Here is a 22,578-nt window from a genome sequence, read left to right as displayed (position 1 = left end):
TACTTAGAATTACACTTTTTCTCAGATTCTGAAAGAAGTAAAACAAACCCAAAGGTATAAGTCACTAAAAGATTCAATGCAAATGCTCTTCAAAGTTAAAAACAACTGAACCAACTGCACTGGATTTGAAAAAAAGTGTATCCACTTATAACATGCACAGTTTAAACATTACATTGATTTCAGGAAGCCATCTGTGTAACACCATATGAGGATCGCTAGTTTGTCGTGCAATCATACCAGAAAACAGACACACATGAAGGGGGAAAAAAAAAAAACAAGTGACAACCAATCAACATGAATATATTTACGCTGCAATTGACATTAAAGCGCGGTTGCATTCACAATAAAGGTTCTTAATAGCCTCATCATTTTGTTCCGCAAGGCACCAGCTGTGCAACAAAAAGTGTTTGTTGCATTCAAGTTTCACAATGAGGTTATCAAGACGCTCAAAAGCCGATTCCAGCAGCCATCTGTGACTTTTCCCACTGTGTCCTTGTTAAACACACAAAGGCAGGCTGGGCTAGTCTTTCAATATTATGAAAACTGGGGAAAAATAAATCCTTGAACAAAAAATCAAACCGAGAGAACAACAAAATGAGAAAAAGCCACTAACTAAAAACCCTGACAGTAAATGTCAAGTAAGTAAACTAAGGTAAAGAGGAGCTTTTACAGCATTCCTATGAATGTATGTGTTTTTCACAAAATACAACAAAAAACAAAATGACCACTTTTTGCTCGACTTAATTCTCTACTTTTTTCTACGCTGACATTCTTAAGACGCTTATGATGCTCATAAAACATGCATTCGTGTCAGTATATCACAGTGAAAAAAAACTGCTCTATTGCCACAATCATTACGAGTATCACAATATGAGGAAAAGGCTCATATTGTGAGAAAAAGTGGAAGTGTTAAGAAAACCCAAATGAAAATTCATATTAAAACCTAATCATGGGTGTCCATCTCTCAGGCAAAAGGCGGTTGATACGTATGCAGATTCTTGTGAACAATTCCATCGGGTTTGAGACAGTGAGATTTTGATTTGATACATTACAAATTCATAAAACAAGTACAAGTACAGTCTTGTTTTGTGAGAAGTCATGTTGTAAGAAAGTTTTTATTTATATATTTTCAGGAAATTTGGGACACAGCTTTAGCACATAGTGTAAATAGTTCATTCTTAAATGCATAAAAAAAACAATCTGTAAGAATGTAATACAGTAATATTTTCTGTAATATTTTCAGTGAAAAAAAAATGGAAAATGACCCTAATTATAATTTGATGTTTAGGTCATTCATACAGGTCATCTATTCTTGTAACAATAAAATATCTGACTAGTCTGGCCCTTTACAACTTTAGTCTCATGCACACACCCACACACACGTATTTGTATTTTTATGCCTATACATTTTTTTCTGTTCAGCATTTACTCCTATATACCGTATATAGAAATATTTTCACTATGGACTTTGCTAATTAAATCCAGATCAAGACAATGCTGACAGCTGATTTTCCAGACACAAATGAATACAGTCCAAGTATAGCAGTCCTCTGCAAAGTGCTTTGTGATAGTTAGTCCAACACACTGCAATTGATTTCAATTTCAAATTGCAATCAATTGCAGCAACATATAGAAAAGTGTGCAATTCCCTCAGGCATTCAATATTAAAAAAAAACATAATAATAACAAGATTATAGCTTGTACACCTACCTTTTTCATTGTGCATTGAAAACTTGGGGGGGCAAAATTTCCCATCGTTCACCGGTGCTCACTGATGAGCGAGCTTTTTAATTTTTTTTATTCTACTTCTTTAAATTTGTGAGTTCTGGGTCAACCGACATGATTCTGTTGTTGATGAATATTAATGAAAGCTACAAGCACCCGTGTAAGGAACTGGTGGCCTCCCTATTCAATTTCAGGCAAAGGTCCTTGAAACTCTCTGGGTCCATCAAAATTCATGTTGAATGGTGAAACGTGTCAGTGCAAAATATTTGTATCCTCACAAGGAGTTGCAACAGAGTAAGTTTTGGGGAGGGCTCTGCTTAATACCGGCAAAAAAAAGTTCCAAGGGGTATTGTTTTTGTTTCGTTTTTTTAAATGGAGACAAAAAAAAAAAGATCTGCTTAAGACACCCATGGTAAGACGATTCAGAACAAATGGCCAGGTTCAGTCCCTGCGTGGGTGGAAGACACTGCGCCCCAGCTCCACCAGGGCACCCCCCAGGAGAACCCAGAGGGGCACGCACACCACGCTGAGCCACACGTCGGTCAGTTTCTCCAAGCGGGAGCACAGGGTCAGGCAAAAGGCCACCTTGAGTCCCACGGCCACCAGGTACCAGAGCCGGCGGGCCGCGCTCGGGTCGCCATCGCGCGCCTCCGAGTCACCCTTGCACCGACCGGCCAGCTTGATCAGCAGTAAGAGGACGAGGACGGCGTCCAGTGTCCACACGGGAAGGAAGACGAGGAACCAGTTACACTGTACCTTAGCATCCAGCTTGAGGACCAGCATGATGAGGAAGATGAGGCTAAAGATCCACGACAAGAACACTCGCTGCACCAGAGACATCTTCATTGATGAGTCGCGACAAGGTCCAGGGGACCAGTAGATACTTGTTTATAAAAAAATAAAAAAAACATATATATTATTTGGTACAAAAATTAGAAATTACTCGTTAATCAGTTTGAACATTAAATATCCTGATTTCTGGTGTATTTTGTAGGGCAAAAACGATTTGCAACTCTTGTAATCGTTTTTAATACAAATACACAATGTACCAACTTGATTGGAAGAAAATAAATACACTGTGAAAGAGCTGAATGAGTAACTTCTAATTAGGTTTTTACAATCAAAGCATGAACGCCAAATTAAATGCAAATAATATCACAGGAACGTACAAATTCAGATACTGCTATACAATATCACATAATATCAAAACAACAATCTTTATGAAATTAAAAATACAACAAATTCAGCCTCAATGTTCTCACGATTCTATTTTCTGGTCCCGACCTTAAAAAAAAAAAAGTAGCCTTTCATTGGATTCGGATCTAAAAACGTGACTTTGTTGAGGGGCTTTCGCTGTCACTCCAAAGAGCGTTAGCACAAGTTTCGAACGAACAAAAAAACCACGGCTTAAAAAAAAAAGCCTTACCGAGCTCAGCAAAAGATTCGCCACCACTTGGATCTAGGCGTCGGCCTCTGAGGGGACGTTTCTCCAGTCCCACCAAAAATTAAACGCTTTGCTTCCGTTTTATAATAGAAAGTTGTTTGTTTTGAACGGCTAGCACGGTAGCTAGCTATAAGTATTATTTATTTATTTTTTTGAGTGACGCGAGATTTCCGCCGACAAGACGGGAATTCATCTTCTTCGTCTTCTTGTGAATTTTTACTGGCGGTGAGCATGCTTTCGATGCATTATCGCCACTTACCAGATTGGAGTAATGAGGAGTTCGAAAGCAGTAACTGTAAGTAAAACGTCAAAAAAGACGGTAACTTCACAATAAAAGCATATCTAATCAAATCCAAATGTTAATTTTTTTTCTCTTTCTCCATCTCTTCTTTTTGAATACACATGCTCATGTCCAAGCACGTTATTTTTCTTCTTAAACAGACAAATCAAAACAGAAAAATAAAACGTGAAACCACATTTGAACATTTTATTCAAAGCTATTTTTTCATACCAGGCAAGTATAACAATGAATAAACAGTCCAATTCCAAAGATTGTTCAAAAGCAGGAAGTAAAACAACTTAAAAAAAAAAGATAATTTCACAATAAAAGTAGACCATGTCAAATCCAAAGCTTTAAAAATCTTTTTTCATTCCCCATATTTTTTTGTATTTTAAATACACACACATGTCCATGTACATTATAAGTTCTCCTCTGCAATAATTAGACAAAACAAACATGACAACCCACATTTGAACATTTTATTCAAACTGATTTTTTCATACCTGGCAAGTATAACAAATGAATAAAAAGTCAACTCCAAAGATTGTCCAAAAAAGTAAAGTACAAAAGCTTGAGGTAAAACTTTTTTTTTTGATGTAGTTGAAAAAGATAATCCTGAAAAAGCCCTTATTATTAAAAGATACATATCGTGACCACTTAATTTTTTTTTTTAATAGCCGCCTGAAAGACTATTAACCCACTTGTATTTACAAGGTGCAAAATACAGTGTGTCAGACAACATTCAGTACAATTGCCTTTTGAAATGTAAACAATTAAAAACCTCAGCATCTTCTGTACAAAGCAGAAAAAAACAAGTGCACCATCTAATTTTCCCTTTGAACCTCTACAAGCGGCAACATTAAAACAGCCCATGAGCCAAAGATTCATTGAACAAATGCAAAAACACGGAATATTCAGGAATGGATATAAATGGGGAATGTATGGAAAAACCCTTTAGTCATTTTTTGGTCTTTTTTTTTGTTTTAACTGAATGACATTCCTTTTTACATTCAGAAAAGAGATGACGCGATCTTCATTGGAATGAAGCTGCGAAATAAATTATTACGACTTCAGTCAATACACGATAGAACAGAAGTGACAATGCTCGAATCACCTGTATGCCAACACAATCAATGCCCAATAAAGATAATCAGTTCAACATGACTCCATCACACAGACCAACAAACTTACATTTTTGCAGCTTGGACAATTGTGACCTCGTGAACACTACAAGAGAGATTTGCAAGAAACATTTGTGCCCACAGGTGTCATGAGGCAAAGTAGAAGAGTTTACATCTGGAACACATCCAAATAAAGGATTTTTGTAGGCAACCACCGTTAAATGTTTGACAAGAATACAATTCCAATTGTTATTAACAAATTGGGGTTATATACTCCTTCCATTCCTTCTTTATTTCTTCTTCATGTTACCCCCCCCCCCAAAAAAAAGCATTGTATTCAAATTTAGTAGTTTTTCTTTTTTAGGAGCGCAAATCTCCTTTGCGTGTATCTTGATTTTTTTTTTTTTAAAGCTTTTATCTCCAAATCAAATGTTTTCAGAAAAATAATCAAATGTCTCTACTTTTTTGTGATTAAACAAAACATGGAGGAAAAAACACAACTATTGGAGATAGATGCTTTTCGATGGTCAGTACCAAATGTGTTTTTTATCCAAATCTGCACCAAAACGAAATTACCCTCCCATCTTTGGCCAATGCTGTGTCCCTTGAAAGTTTTGCGGATTGTTTTTTTTCCCCCTCAGATATTCTTGTATATACAGACAAACAGTATAAATAAACAATCATTGTATTTTTGGTCAGTTGTTGGTAAGAGTTCAACCTTGGTGGAGGACTAAGTGTTTTTTTCTTGAAAATATTGAAAATACAGCGAACCCCCGCTTTACCGCAGAGAGTTTTTCTTTTTTTGGGAGGAGTATACTGTACACAGGAAAGCCTGAATTTAGAGTTGCAAACGTTCAGCTTTGACCAAATGTTAACATAAATATAGAATACACATTGTATACAGGGTTCAATTGTATTTGCTTTTATGTGTCAAGATAAAGTTCAAATAGAGGTGAAAAACAAACAGCTTGAAGCAAGTATACCTTAGATCAGAGGTGTCAAACTTATTTTTATCATGGGCCACATTGTAGTTATAGTTCCTGTCAGAAAGCCAGTGTGACTGCGAAATCAAATCAGTTTTAGGTATCTTTGTCCCAATTTTAACTAGTTTTTCAATCAGAGGCCGGTAAAAACAGAGAGATTGGGAACAAAAAAAAAAAAACGCTTGTTTTTTTCCCCAATTTTTTAAAAAGTTGAAGGCAACTTGCAAAATTGATATTTTAACCAAAATCGAATCAGCATGATGTGGTAGGCCGGATCTGGGTTTGACACCTGTGCTTTAGATCTTATCAGGAGAATTATGTTACGCAACTCATCTTTTCATTTCCTCAAAAATGATACGATACTATCCAATTTTTAACGAGAACCTGAGAATTGGTCCTCAGGATTTTTTTTTTCAAATGTGTGTCTAATATTTGTAAATATTAAGTTTAAATTTAAAGTCTCTGTATTGTGGATTTTCACGTATGGCAAGTGGGTTTGGAATATCCGGACAAAATTGGGGTCCGCTGTACTTTCGTCTTTTTAGGCATTTAAGTTTTAGAATGACATTATTTTGTGAAAAAAGCATTAATGGACGAAAATAAGGCTGGATTCAAAGCCATGAAATGTACCCGTCGAAATGTACTTTTCACAGGTGCGCACGTGTGTGTTCGCGCGCGCAGCTACACCGTGCTCTGCCTGCTCTCGCGGCCGCAGCCCAGAGCCTCGGCGGAATGAGGCGGGAAGTCGATGAATATCCCGTCCGAGTCGGAGTCGGCCGACTGCAGTCCTTGTCCGATGATGGTTTCGGGGCTGGACGACTCGCTGGGCGGCGAGCACGATCCCGCCTTGCCCAGGTCGGTCACGGTGGTGGTGGCCTCGGTGCCGTGGAGCGCCCCCGACGAGCGCAGGATGGAGGCCGACGACAGAGGGAGGTCCATCGAGGCGGCCCCGGTCTGCATCAGGCCTGTCAATCGACGCAAGTATCATATCAGGGGGAATTCAAGTGAAGACCGTTGGGAGTCTGTCTGGATTTGGCTGCTGGTAAAAGTACAAAGGTGCAAGCATACCTTTGAACTGTGAGCCCACGCATAGCCTGTTGGAGGCGGCGGCGGAGAGGTCGGAACTGGCCGCCAGCTCGGCGTAGTTTAACTTCTGCTCCTCCAGGCAGGAGATCATCTCGCAGGCCGAGTGGCGGCGGATTCCTCCGCTGCCCACCGAGCCGCAGTCGGCGTCGTACTCGGCCACCGGCGTCAGGAGCAGCGGGATGTTGTAGCTTTTGGATCGGACCACCGGGTTCTTGGACAGATGCTCGGCAGACTTTGACCAGCCCCATTGGAAGCGCTTCTCTAAGGGAACAAGGGGAACAGGAGAACAAACAAACAAACACATTTCTATTGTCGTTATTTAAAAAAAGGCAATATCTGAACTTTTTTGCTGAAAAACAAAAATTCATTCTTGTAATATTACGACTTCTTAAAATACTACTTGAAAATAAACTACCATTTCCTGAAAAACATTTGAACTCCTGAAAAACAAAATACAGACGCTCAATCATGTAATATTATGACTTCAATTAAACGTAATACTATTTCCAGAAAAAGTCTAGTGAACACTTGAAGAGCAAAAAACAGAACTTCAACCTTGTAATATTGTAAATTCTTATTCAAAACACCCTTGAAAAACATTTGAACTCTTGAAAAACAAAACACAGAACTTCAATCATGCAACATTATGACTTAATTTAAAATATACTTACTATCTTACTACCTAAAAAACACAAATGCGTTTTTGAAAAAAAAAACACATGGATTTTTACTCTTGTAATATAATGATTTAAAACATACTAGCTTTACTTAAAAAAGACTGAATTCTTGAAAACGTAGCTTGAAAATAAACACCGCTTTGTCAATGTTTATCTTATCTTGAATCGATAAAATCTTTTGCGTGAAAATAAACAAGCTTTTCAGAAATATTGTTATATATAATATATATTATAATATATATATTTATCATATATATATATTATAATATATATATTTATCATATATATTATATTGATATGATTTTTTTTTTCAAGTAAACTAAATTGAGAATATGTGCAAAGTATGAAACGTGTGCGGGTTTGTTCACCTCTGAGCATATCAGGAGTATTATCAATCACAACTGTAACATTATTTAGTACAGTATAGACAGTTTATTTGGTGATTATGCTGAAGATATGTGTTGAGTTGATTATGGACCATTTGCTTACTCTACTCCGTATGAATATTTGTTCTTGGTTAGGTTATTTGTACGCAAAACCTGGCAAGTGTGCTTTCAATGAGGATGGGGCAGTTGAATATCCTTCACATAAAGCAGAAACACTTATTTTTTAATATATTACTTTTCTTCTAGTAAATAGACAAATTTTGTTTAAAAAATCATTTTTAAGAACAAACTAGGTTGTCTTGAATAGAAACACCTAAACATACACTTTTATGTTCTCCCGTGAAAATATTTTTTATAATTCTTAATAACACACAACATTTTGCTTGAATATAAACCACTTTTTTTCCATGAAACTACATTTTCTCACTCCGGACACTGCTCTCACCCAAAACACAGCAGTGGTCCTCCGTGTTATCTCCAGAGTAAAGCCCATGAGTGCCCAAGTAAGGTGAAACCACCTTCTGGACCAGAGACTCCAGCCTTAGGTAGTCATCGTTTACACCACGGGACTCATGAACGCCCTGCAGAGACCAAAAAAAAAAAAAAAAAACCTAATGACGTTAACATCACATCATCATTTTTTTGGATAGTGTTGTGGATTTTTTTTTTCAGGATTTTGCAGAGATCAGTAAAATAACCCGGAAAACAAATTGTCTTCTTTATTTTTGAAGCTTCAAAAACAGAAGTCTTAACAGAGCGGTGGAATTGGTACAACTAATTCTGCGTTCAGATGGTGCGCGTCGTTTACGCTCTACGTGAGGCGTTTCGTCGCGAGGTCAAAATGAAGTTCACTTTTCACGCAACAGTATCACGCGAGGGGAGGTGAGTAAGCTTGCTGTGCACTTTACAGTGGATCCGGAAAGGAGAGCATTGTTCACTTTTCAGGGATATGGCAGAGCCAATATTTTCTCCGACAGCACCTTCATTATTCTTTTTTTACACTGCGCGAAAAAAAGTTTCCATGTCGCAATCAAGTGGCCAATACCGTGCTAAATACTGTACTGTCAGTGCTGCGCTATCGTTAGCTTAGCACAGTAACAACGGTTCAACGGCTGTTAAAAAAAGGGAAGCAAACGCTGCACATAGCAGTTGTCCCAAGTTCTCGCTTCCGCCTTTCTACAAACCAGGTGAGTGCTCTTGCTTGGCTCCGTTTTGTATTGAAAGCTCAGCTGGCCGTGTTGGATCGCTCCCGGTGACCGCAAAGCGGCCGCCAAGATTAGTTCCTGCCCCCTGCTTGAGACGTTGAACGTTCCCGAAGCTGATTGGCTGACGCGAAGCGACACGCGAAAAAAGTTCAATTTTTTTAACTTCTCGAGTCACGCGTAATTACGCGCCGCGCGTCGCTCCTTCGCGTCCATCGCTTCGCTGGACGTGTCATCACGCGAACTCCATTGACTACAATGCAAAACCTACGCTCTTCGCTCTCCATCTGAACGCGGCATTAGAGTGCTACATCTAAGCGAGAAAATTCAAAGAGAACTCCTAAGCACAAAGAAACATTAGTAGAACGAATTTCAAGAAGAACGGAGGCAAAAGCAACACAGTGGTATATGTCTGTGTTTCAACAAAAACATGTGGTCAGTCGACAACAAAATGTTACACTGCTGTCTGAGTACTTGAGTTTTGTCACAAACATTGTTTTTGTTGAGCGTCGTCATAAACGGTGAGAAGGGAGCTACCTGCAGAATAAGCAGCATCTGCGTGACGGAGGGCGGCACTCGCGCCCGGGGCCGAGACAGGGCATCCTCCAGCTTGACGCTTAGGACAATGGTGTTCCTGAAGTGGAGCAGAGCCAGCTGGCGGACAGATGGCTCCTTACCCTGCGCTCCACAACAACAACAACAAATCTTTTTAATCATTTGTAATACACTATTCCCCACACTCCTTCGTGTTTATCTTGGCCTCACTGTTTCCAGTACATGTATGTGATGTATGTATACTATTGCAAGAAGGCTGTCATCGTGCAATATGATTGTAGCGGCATTAAGTGGCGAATTCAGTCCCCTTTCAGATAACAAATGGAAAGCCACCACTGTATGCTGCTGGTTGTCCTCTTGAGAAAATGTCCTACCTGGACTGGGTGGAAGATGGCCTGGAGCATGGACAGCACATCGCAGAAGAAGAAATCCCACGTCTCTGCCAGAGAGTCCAGTAACTTCTGACCTGCAAAAAATGTGACATTTACTGTATTTGGACGATATCATTTAAAAAGGACACGTTTTGGAAAACACAACAAGCAATTGTTTGGATCCAAGTAATAAAATCTTTAGTTAGTTCGTTAAGTGAGCAATTATTAAAAAAGAATAATTAAAATAAGTTGTTTTTTTTTCCCCTTTTGCAAATTTAAACAAACTAATAACAAATTTACTTGTGCAGGCGTAACGACAATAAAGAAAGCTTCTGACTCTTTTGAGCTTCGAATTTTACGTAAATATAAACTGAGATTTTAGACAGCAATTTCACCATCGATAATGGTGGATGAAAGGCAGTAGCAACCACAGAACACATTTGAGTCAGCCTGGCTTGTCCAAAAGTGATCAGTACAAACGGCAACTGTTAGGCTAAGCATCAAGGTGAGTAATTTGCGTCTCTTTCACTGCCTTTGAAAGGTAAACTGACTGCTCTCGCCAGACAACATGGGGCTAGCTAGCAGCTAGCTAGCAGCTGATTTAGGCGCCGTTCGATACATCACCAGTGTAATTAAGTCCTTTTTTAGGGCCCTGAATTAGCGATTGAACATGATTTGAAAACAACATTGTGTTGCATAGCAATTGTCTGTGAGTCAAGTCAAATTAGCCACTACGTTCGTGTTGGTATTTTATTTGGTATGATAAGGTTTATTTTCAACTTCTCACCAGGTTTGCCAGTGTTTTACTTTGGTTTAGAGCGTTAAAATGAAAGTGTATTCTCCTGTGTACCTCATGTCAAACACAACAGCCAAAACAAATGAGATCTTGTGCGGACGTGAAATCTTGTGGTCTCCTATCTTATGAGATCTCATTGTACGAGATCTCATCTCATCTCTACAATTATCCATTCGTAAACCGGTTAAGTTTCTGATTACCGGCACATTGGAATGTTTTGCTTGATTATTATCCATTTTGATATTTAGATAACGTGAAAGATATCTGGCAACAGCTTTACACAGTATAATACTATATTTGATCTCTTTTAGAGGAATCCATACCTTCGTAGAACCTTATTTTGTCCCGCAAGATAACCATGCCCTTTGTCAGCAACTGGTTCTGCAACAGAAAATGAGACAAAAAAAAGAAAACCCATCTCCATTATCCACACTAGGGTTACTTGCTTGCTGGTGCCTATCCCAGCTGTATTCAGGCAGTAGGCGGAGGACGCCCTCAACTGGTTGCCAGCCAATCACAGGGCACACAAAGAAAAACAACCATTCACACTCACAATCACACTTAAGGACAATTTAGAGTCCAATATACCCTCCATGCATATTTGACACAGCTGTGATTACAGTGATTCCCAACCAAAAATAATTGTTTTCTACATATAGTAGCATCTTTGTTCATTCACATGAGCCAGCAATCTCTATTGACAGGTAAAACAATTTAATCCACATGTTAATTCATGCAATTTGACAACTGTTTTAGGTTCAACCAAGTTCACACTGAGTAAGCTAACTTCGAAATAAAGTGAGAGGTGATCACATCGTAATTATGAGATCATTGTGGGGGTTACGTTCGAGATCAACCCGCAGGAAGTTTAAAATCAGCGAAATAGGGAATTTGATTTTTTGTAGTTTCAGCATGAATATATTTTAATTTAACAATTAAATACATTATATTTTTTATGCGTTTATGCAGATCTGCTTGATCACAACTGGCCGATATTTGCCAATGCAAGATCAGTGCTTGGCTGTAATGTCAAAACTTGCAGGTCATTCAATGATGTCATTGCTCTGTTCCACAAATTACTGTATGAAGGGGAAACATGCCTTTAATTTGCACTAGTGTGACTAATCGTTATAGACTTATAAGAATGTTTGCTGTAGAATCAGTTCCTTATGCACTGTAAAATCATTTGATCACAATAAAATAATTTAATTACAGCAAATTACAGAATCCATTACTAACATCTCTGGTTGATTTTGTTTTACTTTATTAAACCTTTTCTTTGTGTAGTTCCCGAATGCTACCTGTGCACCTCTGTCAGATCTGGCCAACACAAAGATTTTTGATGATATTCTATAAACAGTATACACGTATATGCCGTAGTTAAACAAGTTAGTTAAATCGACACCATTTAACTATGATCGTGATCAACTCAAAATGTTCTGATCGTATAAAGTCTAATTGTTTTTAACATACTTCTTTTTTAACTCTAAATCACTCTATCAACCTGTATTCATTACTATATATATGCCCTCTCGAGTTGTAAAAGTAAAACTAAGTATCAATTAGTGACAAAAAAGGTCTTCCATTTCTTGTGCGTTTTATTCATTTTAAATTAATTTGAGAAATATTTTTGATTTGCTTATTACAACACTTATCACGGTAGGTCACTAACATATCCCCCGCATTGAAATGAGACTTCACTTAATGTGCTTTGGCAGAATGAAGGTTGGGAAACTGTTCTAAAAAGGGTCATTCTAATCAAGCAATTGTCCAACTGGGTTTACCTGAAGGTATTCCGTGAAGAAAGAACCCAGCTCGGTTTTCAGCAAGTGCCTAGTGGAGGAATATTCACTTTATTGGGTAAGTAGTTAAATGCGTCAATCAAATTATGTTTTCAACTTGACGTAACAAATGTTTCGTTGTCTGCGTGCTGGTACAAAACAGGACATTGCGTGTCTTTATCAGTGTGTGTGAAAGTGTGAGTGGATCATCCCTTGTGTACTTTACTACCCTGTTACGAATTAGCGTGTGCATTAGACGACTGGCGTGTGCAAAGATAATGACATATCTACCGCAAACACACAGCACATAAGCCAGTGACGATAACACAAATTGCTCAATGTCAAGTTCTCAGCGCGCTAAGAAGGGACCAGTCTGGACTAAAAAAAAAAAAAAAAACCTTCTACTTCAATGGCCTTTTCGTCAAATGGCAGCAAAGACAAGGGAGGAGGGACAATTTTTTCAACCGCTAAAAATGTTATGGAAAAAAAGTGATGGCAATTTAACGTTTTAACATACACATTTAACAGACCTGTCGACATATTTCAACTTTCTCGCGAAAAAAACAACATAAAAAATACGTTCCGACGTCTCAACTTACCGGACTCCTTCGTTGAGAACATAAAGTTCATTGTCGGCCAAACCTTTCTTCTGGAAGACTGCGATGACAGCATTGTGGATGCTGCAAGGATAACCAAACAAAACGTTAAGACTCTGTCACATTCACAGCAACAAGTTTTGCATTGTGAGTTTGAGTCTTGATGTGGCTACTCTGACTTCCTCCCACAATCCAAAAAATGTGAATATTTAGTGTGTGTATTAAGTGTAAACCTTTGCATAAATTGGTTACAAATAGGAATGTGATGGATAAGGGAATGGAAAAGCAGCTGCAAGTATGCCCTATGTCAGAGGTCCCCAATTAAAGAGGACACATAATGAAACCCAAAAGGAATAAGTGGCTCTCAACTGGTCCGTGACACAGAAATAGTTTGGGCTTGAAGCCATTCCCGGGTTACACAGGGCAGCGTTCCCAATCGGACATACCTGTTCCAGGTGGCGTTGGCTCCAGCCCTCTTCTGCTTCTCGCCCCTGTCCTCCGGTGACCCCTTGTCGCTCTTGGCCAACTCGCTGAGGCTGGGCGAACTCATCAGCTTGAGTCGGTGCAGCGTCCTTATAGGAGTCATTGAGCAGAGGGGAAATCAGCCAGGAAAACACAGCAACGTAAAGAATACAAAAACAAAAAAAAAGGAAGGTCGAGAGAGACACAGAGGAAGGGGAAGACGGGAAGCCAGAGCGAGGCTGACGCAAAACAAAGGGCAAGAGTAAATGTAGGACAGAGTGGTACGAGATGAGAAAGTAGGATGGGCGCTGCCCCGAGGTCCCCGTGAGAGAAGAACGGAGCAGAGGCACCGATGGGATTCCCAAACAATACAGGCTTTGATGCCAACAAATATTTATGCAGCACACAGATGCCAGTGGAATTGCGGGGTAAGCAGCAGCTGAGCGCCTGTCACTGCAAAGCTGACAGGAGGAAGAAGAAGAAGAAGAGGCGGAGGGCTCGCATGGCTCAGTGAGAACAAAAACAAGAGCAGTAAGGAAGTGGAGGTACAATACAGGAGAATAACGGAGCTCTTCCTGCTCTGTCACTACTCCTGCAAGGACAATTGTACAAGGTAGCAAAACACGCTTTCAAATAAAAGATTACAAAAGATTCCCATTCGCAGCCTGAAAGTCAATCGAGATTCAAAGGTAGTAGGGGAAAATCTGTAATACGGAGAGATTATATTTCTTTTCCAAATAGTTTGACCAGACCTACATGCAAAATAAATCAATTTTTTTTTTTTTAGAATAATGTCATATGTTTTGGTCAATGGTCAGAATAAACTGACTGAGGCTGGATGTATTTCTTAACAGCTTTATTGTAATAGCCAGGCTGAAATAACTGTGCAAGGAGCGAAACACACGTTGACAATGATAACCGCACACCAATTAAACCACTACAAATTGCCGCGACATCAACCCCATTGCATAACCCTTGACCTGGCAGATTAATTAAAAACATAAAAAGGGCCCCAAACAGTAAAATAGTAAAAAGTGGGATCAAAATCATTAACAGACCAACATTGCATGGTCCTGCGAAAAACATTCATGAATTGTCTATCCTAAACGTTGATTTATACGCAGCTGAATGCGATCGATACCTTGCCAGCAAATTGACACGTTATCCCCACCCGTTGGTTGCAATCATGCACATTTCTAAAAAAAATACCACAACAAATTAAACCCATCCCAACACATCAAGACTAAAACGATCACATAAAAACAAATACGGTAACGCAACCCAGATGTAAGACTACCCATCGGCTGTTAGACAGGTGTGTTGGCGTCTTATTGACTCACGTGCAGTGTTGTCTTCCGCAAGTTGCCTCTCATTCACAAAAAAAACAAAAAAAAAAACAAACAGGAAGTATATCAAGTGCCCATTTTATATTTGCGCTGCCGGAAGAAATTTCAAAAATAAAAGAACTTGCTTCCTGGCTGGAAAAATAGATACACATTCTCCAACAAATATATTCTCCATTGTACAGGTGAGATAGTTCCGCGGTTATCTCCCATCCAAGAGGCAACCAAGAGGCTGTGTGTCCAATCCCCCAACCATTGTGACCATGTTGAAGTGTCCTTGAGCAAGACACTGAATCCCCAGATGCTCCTGATGTTGTGTGTCACCAGTAGGTACATGAGTAGTTACTGTGACGAGCTTTGAGCACCAAAAAGCGCCATTTTACCATCCATGTGCCTTCACAAGACTAAAGACAGCATTCTGATTGAGTTTGCCTTCATGGAATATGAACTAGGCAGCAAAATCCACCTGTTCTTATCCATCTCAGCGGGTGGCCATTTTGGTACTTGCGATCAACTGATAATGACGTCACAGTCGCACAGGGTCACCTGTTTTCTGGTTTTGGCCATATGACGCACTGTGGCTGCGAGGTGAATTTTTCTGCCTAAATAATTGTCCACAATTGTAGTACTGATCAGAATACAGTGTTTGGACTCGTGAGACTTCCAGATAGCAACAATTTCCAAAGGATGGTGGTCATCATGTTTGCTTTACATGTGAAAAGATCCTGGTTTTCGATGTCTTGTCATACGTCAGTAAATTGGAATATCACAATAAGTTTCAGAGAGCGGCGGTTCAAACGTGTGCTTCACACGCACCAGGCCTTCTGTTCGAAAACCTGTAAATGACAAACCCATAGACCCCAAGCGGCTTATTTGTCACGCTATTATGTTTACACAGCTGACCGAATACACGCTCCTCACATGAGCTGCTGAACCTTGACCACTGATCTGAGTAAAATGATGCACGTTTGTGTAAATGTTAGAGAAATACTGTAAAAAACTGGAAGTACAGGAAAAATTCATCTTAAGATGAATTAGCCAAAAAAAATCACTATTTGGTCTTATTTGGTCTTCTCTCTTCGTGCTTTGAAGAGGTTACTCTTCTTGACTAACACAGGATTTGACCTGCCTTGACTCGTGATAACCTACTAATAGTGTTGATGTTTACAAATTGCATGTACGTCTGGAATGTATCCTCGCCAAAACTAGGGTTTCCCAGCACTCGTATTTGAAACCTAAATGTCCCTAAAAAGGGCAAAAGACGGTTTCGACTTGATGGGCACAAGAGACGGCGGCGGATAAGTAGATTACCTCGAATGCTGGGCTTGAATAACCATTAATCTTGACGGGCGAGTGATGCTCACCTCCTGATTGGATGCTCATTGCCGCCGTCCAAGTCCGGGCTCGGGGGAGGCGCAGAGAACGTGCTGAAGTTGAGGGAGAGCGGCCGGGGGGAGGAGCGGGAGGCATGCCTCCGCCTGAGTCCATCAAGCATCTGCATACGAACAAACACAAATGATGTTAAAATATGCTGAGTGTGGGAAAATGTGTTTGAAAAAAGTGATTGGAAATATGGTAACGGCACAACTTTCTTTACCAGCAAAGAGTGAGATAGTCACATACACTTGAGTAAAAAAAAATATATTCACAACCAGCATGCCACACCTACTTGTTGGTAGTAGCAGTTCCATGCCTTAAATATGAATCTGGCCCGTGGGCCTCGAGTTGGACATGAGTGTTTTTCAAGAGCTTGTGTACATGTAGAGTCTTGAGCTACAATGTTGTGTCTGTTATTTCTACATCGACAGGGAGAGTTTTGCAATTTGCTCAACTTGCCACATAACCACACATGGGCACACTCAAACACACACACACACACACACACACACACACACACTGTAGTCAAGAATAAAAGCATGTATGTGCATGTGCAGCATGAGAAGGAAGGAATGAAAACAGTTTGAACACTCAATACCCTTGACATCAATCGTTAGGTCCGTTAAGGTGTAAGCTATGTGTCATTACTTGTTGCACAAGTTTGGCTCAACAGTGGAACAACTCCATTTTACTATACAAAACAGTGCACTAGTTAACAATGGGTATAACTAGAATTACAAGAGATATTGAACAATTCATCAAGCCATCCATTATCTTCCGCTTATTCGTTGGTCGGGTCGCGGGGGCAGCAGCCCAGTAGGGAAGACCAGACTTCCCTCTCCCCGGCCACTTCGCCCAGCTCCTCCGGGATGATCCCCAGGTGTTTCCGGGCCAACCGAGAGACATAGTGCCTCCGCCGTGTGCTGGGTCGTTCCTGGGGCCTCATTTTTGCGTTTTTGATCATTTCAATACAAATTTATTCCACTTTTCAGATTTTTCAAAATGTGTCTCAGTTGGCAGCTCGCACTGTATGTACAGTGGGCCCCCGGGTTACGAACTTAATCCGTTCAGCGGCTACGCTCGTATCTCGAATTGCTCGTATAGCGGGCAATCCAAACCCATGTTAATTCGTGAATGCGTGCAACGCGCGCAGAAGCCTTAGGTAAAATCATCACGCTGTATACATATATTAATATTGAGTGACATAATCTACTGTACAGTTGCATTATATAACAAATACAAAGGAAAAATGACTTTTACCTTTGGAAAGATGTGACTTGGGCTGAGATAAGCAGAGATGAGCAGAGATGAATGCTTGAAGTCAATACGGTAAATCAAATATGCTATTGGTCTTACAGTGTCACAGTAACTTTTTCAGTCAGGGTTTTCTCTACTTCCTTCCATCCCAACCAGCTGTGCCATCAAGCTAGATAAAGGCGTTCGGCCAATAGCATATCGGCACTTCTGTGATTGACGTGTGACGCCGGCCAATAGCATCTCCGTGAGTGAGACCGGGTGACCTTAATCGACCAATAGCATATTGGCGTCTCCTTGACTGACTGATAATTATTCGCACTTTTTTTTTAAACGGTTGGAATGTATTGACATCTTATTGATTAAAACACATTTAAACCTGTGACGATTTTTTGTCCTGCAATCGGCACACTTAATTTCATGTCAGCTGTTTTTCCCGACGTGAATTGAGCTGGGTGGAGGCGGAGGGGAGGTTGTGTGTGTTGTATTAACTATACACCACACTTATAGCTTGTTCGAGCGTCAGTTCACTTTTGGTTTCAACTCACAGAATTGCAACAATGGCGCTGTCCCAAAGCTTGTCGGGAGGTCGCCGACTAACATGACATGCAGTTTTGTCAAGCAACCATTAAATAGCACTGTAATACCACCCGTACCAGAGTGCAGAGATTAACGTCTTGAGTTAATACGGCAACGCTGATAGGCTATTGGTCTTACAGTGTTACAGTAACTCTTTCAGTCATGGTGCAAATCACGGAGATACTAAAACATCATCCTCTTATTTCTTCCTTTACCGCTGCTAGTAATTTTAGAAGCTATGTCTAACTGATAAAGTTTGCAAAGTCTTCAAAACATTCCGTTTTTCACTCATTTTCTCTACTTCCTTCCATCCTGTCCCATCAAGCTAGATAAAGGCGTTCGGCCAATAGCATATCGGCATTTCTGTGATTGACGTGTGACGCCGGCCAATAGCATCTCCGTGAGTGAGACCGGGTGACCTTAATCGACCAATAGCATATTGGCGTCTCCTTGACTGACTGATAATTATTCACACTTTTTTTTAAACGGTTGGAATGTATTGACAATTAATTAAAAAAAAACACACATTTAAACCAATGACAATTCTTTGTCCTGCAATCGGCACATTTAATTTCATGTCAGCTGTTTTTCCCTTTAGCTGTACAAACACTACACTTAAATGGTAATATATTTAGACACCGTGAGTGAGACAGTCAGTGTGAGGTTGTAAGACCAATAGCGTTCACGTTACCGTCACAAGTATCTGTTAATGATTATAGATGACGCAACTGCTGAATATGTTGACACAGTTAGGCGAGAACATTTCTACATACTCAATGGCTGGTTTGTCGGAATGCTCGTAAGGCGAGAGGTTTGCTCGTAAGCGGAGGACAAAAATCTCCCTGATCCACGCTCGTAAGGCGAATTGTTCGCAAATCAGGGTGCTAGTAAGCCGGGGGCTGACTGTATTAGGAATCAGGTGAGAAACTCAATGCCATTTTCCACTGGTTAAAAATTTTATTAGGGTGAGAAAAGCAGAGGCTTTTGTCATGTAAACATGTGGGGAGACATTGCCCCCTGGTGGTAGGATGACAAAGTGCTTGATTTTCCATGTATGGTAGCCGGCTCTTTAAATGTTAATATTGCCGAGGATCATCTTAATTAATCGTGGCAGCCAATATCATGATCGTGGTTAAAATTTGATTAATTGAGCAGCCCTACTCTAAGGGAGTGCCCGGACACCGTGCGGAGGAAACTCATTTTAGACGCTTTTATCCGGGATATCGTTTTTTCGGTCACGACCCACAGCTCGTGACCATACTGACCATACTGTTCATACTGTGCTGGAAGGCAGTCATGAGAAAATCTCACACATAAAACGCTAGTGAACACCGTCGTAACATTTCATTTCCACTACTAGTCCTATTTTTGGCCTACTATTCTACAAAGAATTCCTGCTAGTAGACTACAGTGCCCACACTACAATACTACTTTTACTAGTAAGGCTACTAAAAAGAAAGAATCAAGTATTATAGCTTGGGGTTTTAGATTATAATCAGTTCTTAATTTGTTTAGATTTTTGCTTTTCCAATTTAGTTCTTCGAGTGTGTCACCCCCCCTCCCCCCCATGCTTTATTTTAGTTTCATTTACAGTAGTAATATTTGTTTTAGGGTTTTTTTTTGTTTGTTAAATCAAGGGTAGATCAGGTTAGATAAAAAGGTCACAAAGTACAATATTGACTAGCAAACTCAACTTGCGCATGTGCATCAATGGGGGGTGCTTCGGTGTCAACAAAGGCTATAATAACAATGCTATTGACAACATTTGGGTGATCGGGATAACATGTTTAATCAAGATTATATCGCTTAGCAACATCTCGATTCATGACTCATTATAAAGGCAGACTTTGGAACAACGTTCTTGAAAATATTACTAGTAAGGCACATTTGTTCTACCCAACCAATGCACTGAAATTAAGTAGTAGTGAGGACAAAAGAATGGACGTTGAACTGAAAATCCTTGACATGAAAGTCATTAAAGAAAAGAATGTCTGAACATTTATTTGCTATTCCTGATAAGGAAGCTATGATAATATACTGCCTTCAGGTTTGGACCAGTCGTGTTCGTAGAGCAGCGCAGTCGGGTTTGATTGTGTATTACTAAGAATCGGTAAAACATCACAGGCGAGACAGAAGGTATATGGAACTTTTGGTGGATATAAAAGATGTGGAATAAATGCTCAATGGCTTTCCGTGGTTGGTTGACATGACACTTGTTATTTGGGTGTCTCCCCATAGAAACGCGCCACCCATTGATCAGAAGGCTGAACAACAGTCTGGGCTGAGAGTCCTCCTTTTTAAGACAAAAAGAATCACCGATGCACGTCTTATTCAAACGCCCGCTCACACTTAACATAACAAGGGCGTGTTTCCAAGTCGAGAGTCAAAGGTGAGACTGGAGGACAGTAGAGACGCCACGCCAGTTCTGGGGGCTTTCTGCAACCGCCTCTTTCTCCTCTTTGTCTTTTTCGATAACATTTTTACGACCACCACGGCATTGCTTTCCTGGCCTAGTGCAAGCAGACTGGGACTGAGCCTGTTGTGATTATTCCACACAAAATGGCCAATGAGTATAGCGCGCATGCGAGCAACAGTCCACGTTGATCAACGAAAAGAGAGCTCTAAGGTGTTCCCCACACAAAAAAAACAGCCCAAAGTCCACGAAAAAAAGAGCTACAATTGACCCTAAAGTTGCCACGCTCACCGTTCCGTGTCCTGTCGCCTGCTTCCAGCCGAGATGACGCGTGCACACAGCTCCGATGTCAGGTCGGTTCCGTTCGAGCTCATCGGTGGCTCAACGGGGCTCGACTTACCGGATGCAGCTCCCAGTCGGGCATCTGGCTGCAGACGGCCCGGTACGCGGTCTCTCCGAGGGTGGTGGCACGGGTAGTGGTGTGAGCAGTACAGCGCAGACCGCGGCGGTCTCATTCATGAAGCATGCGCCTCCGCTCGCTCCCGTGCGCGCGCCCACGCTTTGTTTTGACGAGATGCACGCGATCCTGCTGAGCCACTGTCACACGCACGCGCAGTAGTGTCTATTTACGCAAGGAAATACAGTACTGTCACGTTGGGAGAAGGGTTGTGGTTTACCAGAGGTCCCTGAACGATACAAATACACTAGAAACAAAATAGGGAGCGGTTGCGCGCGCGCGCGCACACACAAACACACAAACACACACACACACACACTACACTATTACTCATACTCGCACACGCGCACTGTGGTTTACAAGATTTGAAAACCTGAAAGAAAACACGAGGGATCGATTTCGTGCACGCGCATACACAGAATTACATGTACTTTACGCCAACATCGTTATACACTCATCTTTCACTGCACACCTATTTCGTAAATAACAGTACTGTGAAGTACAAGAAGTCCCTGAATAACACAAACATTCCGGAGATAGAAAAAGACATCGCATACAACTAAAATCTTTACTCAGCCACCTGTCAATGTAGGCGTATTTTGCTATTTGTACAGTTCAATCTCGCCAATGTTTTTATTTGTCAAAAAGCCCTTTTTTCTTTTTTTTCTTTCTCTATTATCGTGAACTATCATGAACATTAAATCGAAAAAGCTCCAGAACATTTGTGTGTTTTGCGAACCCACTAAGGCGGTACACATGTTTGCGTGTCGTGTGACATTTAATCTGCTCTTATTGGATCACAGAGGTGCCCATTAACATACTTTAAAGATCAACCACGAAGCGAAGCTGTTGCTTTCAGAGCAGCCTGTTTCATATGTGTTTCAAACTTGACAAAAATGAATTTGTCGAGGAATTGCATTTTTTAAATTTTATTCATTGGGAGTACAAACAAATCGCAATGCTTTGCAATATTCATGTGACTCTCTTGCAGTAATTCCACATTACCAGCAAGATAGGGACTCACTTTTTTTTGGGGTGGTGGGGGGGGGGGGGGGGGGGGGGGCAGAGAAAAAAAATGTTGCTATAAAATAATAACAAATACGAAGTCTTTTTAGAGAATTGAACAAAAACGTCACTATAGTACATGTAAGCATGTTTTCTTATTCTGCGTGTGTTGGGGTCAGGGTATGTTAGAGTTCTTAAACAAACTCCGGGGAAATAAAACAAACAAACATGCAAAACGCTTTGAAAATAATTACTGAATTAATTAAATGTTTCAAAAAAAATGTAAATTCATAAAAAATATCTTCAGTAGGTTATTTAATATAATTATTTTATAAAGCCAGATTCTCTCCCATACTAGAATGGTTCGACACAAGTTGCCACCTCTCGTTACTTGTCTAATTAATTATTTTTGTGAACAGATCTCTACTATGATCCCCAAAGAAGACACTTTAAGTTGAATATTTTTCTTTAGACAAATATTTATTTATAATTATGTCTTTTTGAGAAAAGTTCTGACACTTTATGTTGATTATTATTTGTGGGCAAATATTTATTGATAATTAAGTTATTTCTCTTTTATAACAACTATCTTCTATGATCCAAAAGAGGCCACTTTATGTTTATTTTTTTGTGGACCAATTCAAATTTAAGTTTGAAAGGTTCTAAAGTTTAATAAAACAAACAC

At 40.1% G+C, this 22,578-nt stretch overlaps 2 protein-coding genes across 3 annotated transcripts; both read right to left on the bottom strand.

Annotated features, from left to right (window-relative positions):
- Positions 1-135: 135 nt before the first annotated feature.
- LOC148422173 (transmembrane protein 60-like) lies at positions 136-3,343 on the bottom strand. 2 transcript variants are annotated; one of them, XM_088417539.1, is made up of 3 exons: positions 3,152-3,343; positions 2,482-2,608; positions 136-2,403 (listed from the first exon to the last, which is right to left on the bottom strand). In XM_088417539.1, exons 2-3 carry the CDS (start codon positions 2,569-2,571, stop codon positions 2,167-2,169), a joined length of 327 nt encoding a protein of 108 aa, XP_088273665.1. In that variant the 5' UTR covers positions 2,572-2,608; positions 3,152-3,343; the 3' UTR covers positions 136-2,166. The 2 variants fall into 2 exon arrangements, with proteins under 2 accessions (XP_088273665.1, XP_088273664.1); XM_088417538.1 differs by having other exon boundaries at positions 137-2,608; positions 3,152-3,333.
- A 299-nt stretch (positions 3,344-3,642) lies between these two features.
- prr5a (proline rich 5a (renal)) lies at positions 3,643-21,001 on the bottom strand. Its single transcript, XM_088417829.1, has 11 exons — positions 20,723-21,001; positions 16,173-16,303; positions 13,450-13,575; positions 13,007-13,087; positions 12,411-12,459; positions 10,950-11,007; positions 9,834-9,925; positions 9,442-9,582; positions 8,148-8,283; positions 6,622-6,900; positions 3,643-6,518 (listed from the first exon to the last, which is right to left on the bottom strand). The coding sequence occupies exons 2-11, from the start codon at positions 16,301-16,303 to the stop codon at positions 6,235-6,237; spliced, it is 1,377 nt and encodes a 458-aa protein (XP_088273955.1). The 5' UTR covers positions 20,723-21,001; the 3' UTR covers positions 3,643-6,234.
- Between the last annotated feature and the right edge of the window lie 1,577 nt (positions 21,002-22,578).

Source organism: Hippichthys cyanospilos, chromosome 6, assembly GCF_059441005.1.
Source record: "Hippichthys cyanospilos isolate Australia breed blue-spotted pipefish chromosome 6, RoL_Hcya_1.0, whole genome shotgun sequence".
NCBI lineage: Eukaryota > Metazoa > Chordata > Actinopteri > Syngnathiformes > Syngnathidae > Hippichthys > Hippichthys cyanospilos.
Note: the sequence above shows the minus strand (reverse complement) of the source record. Positions and strands in the feature narration are given on the sequence as shown.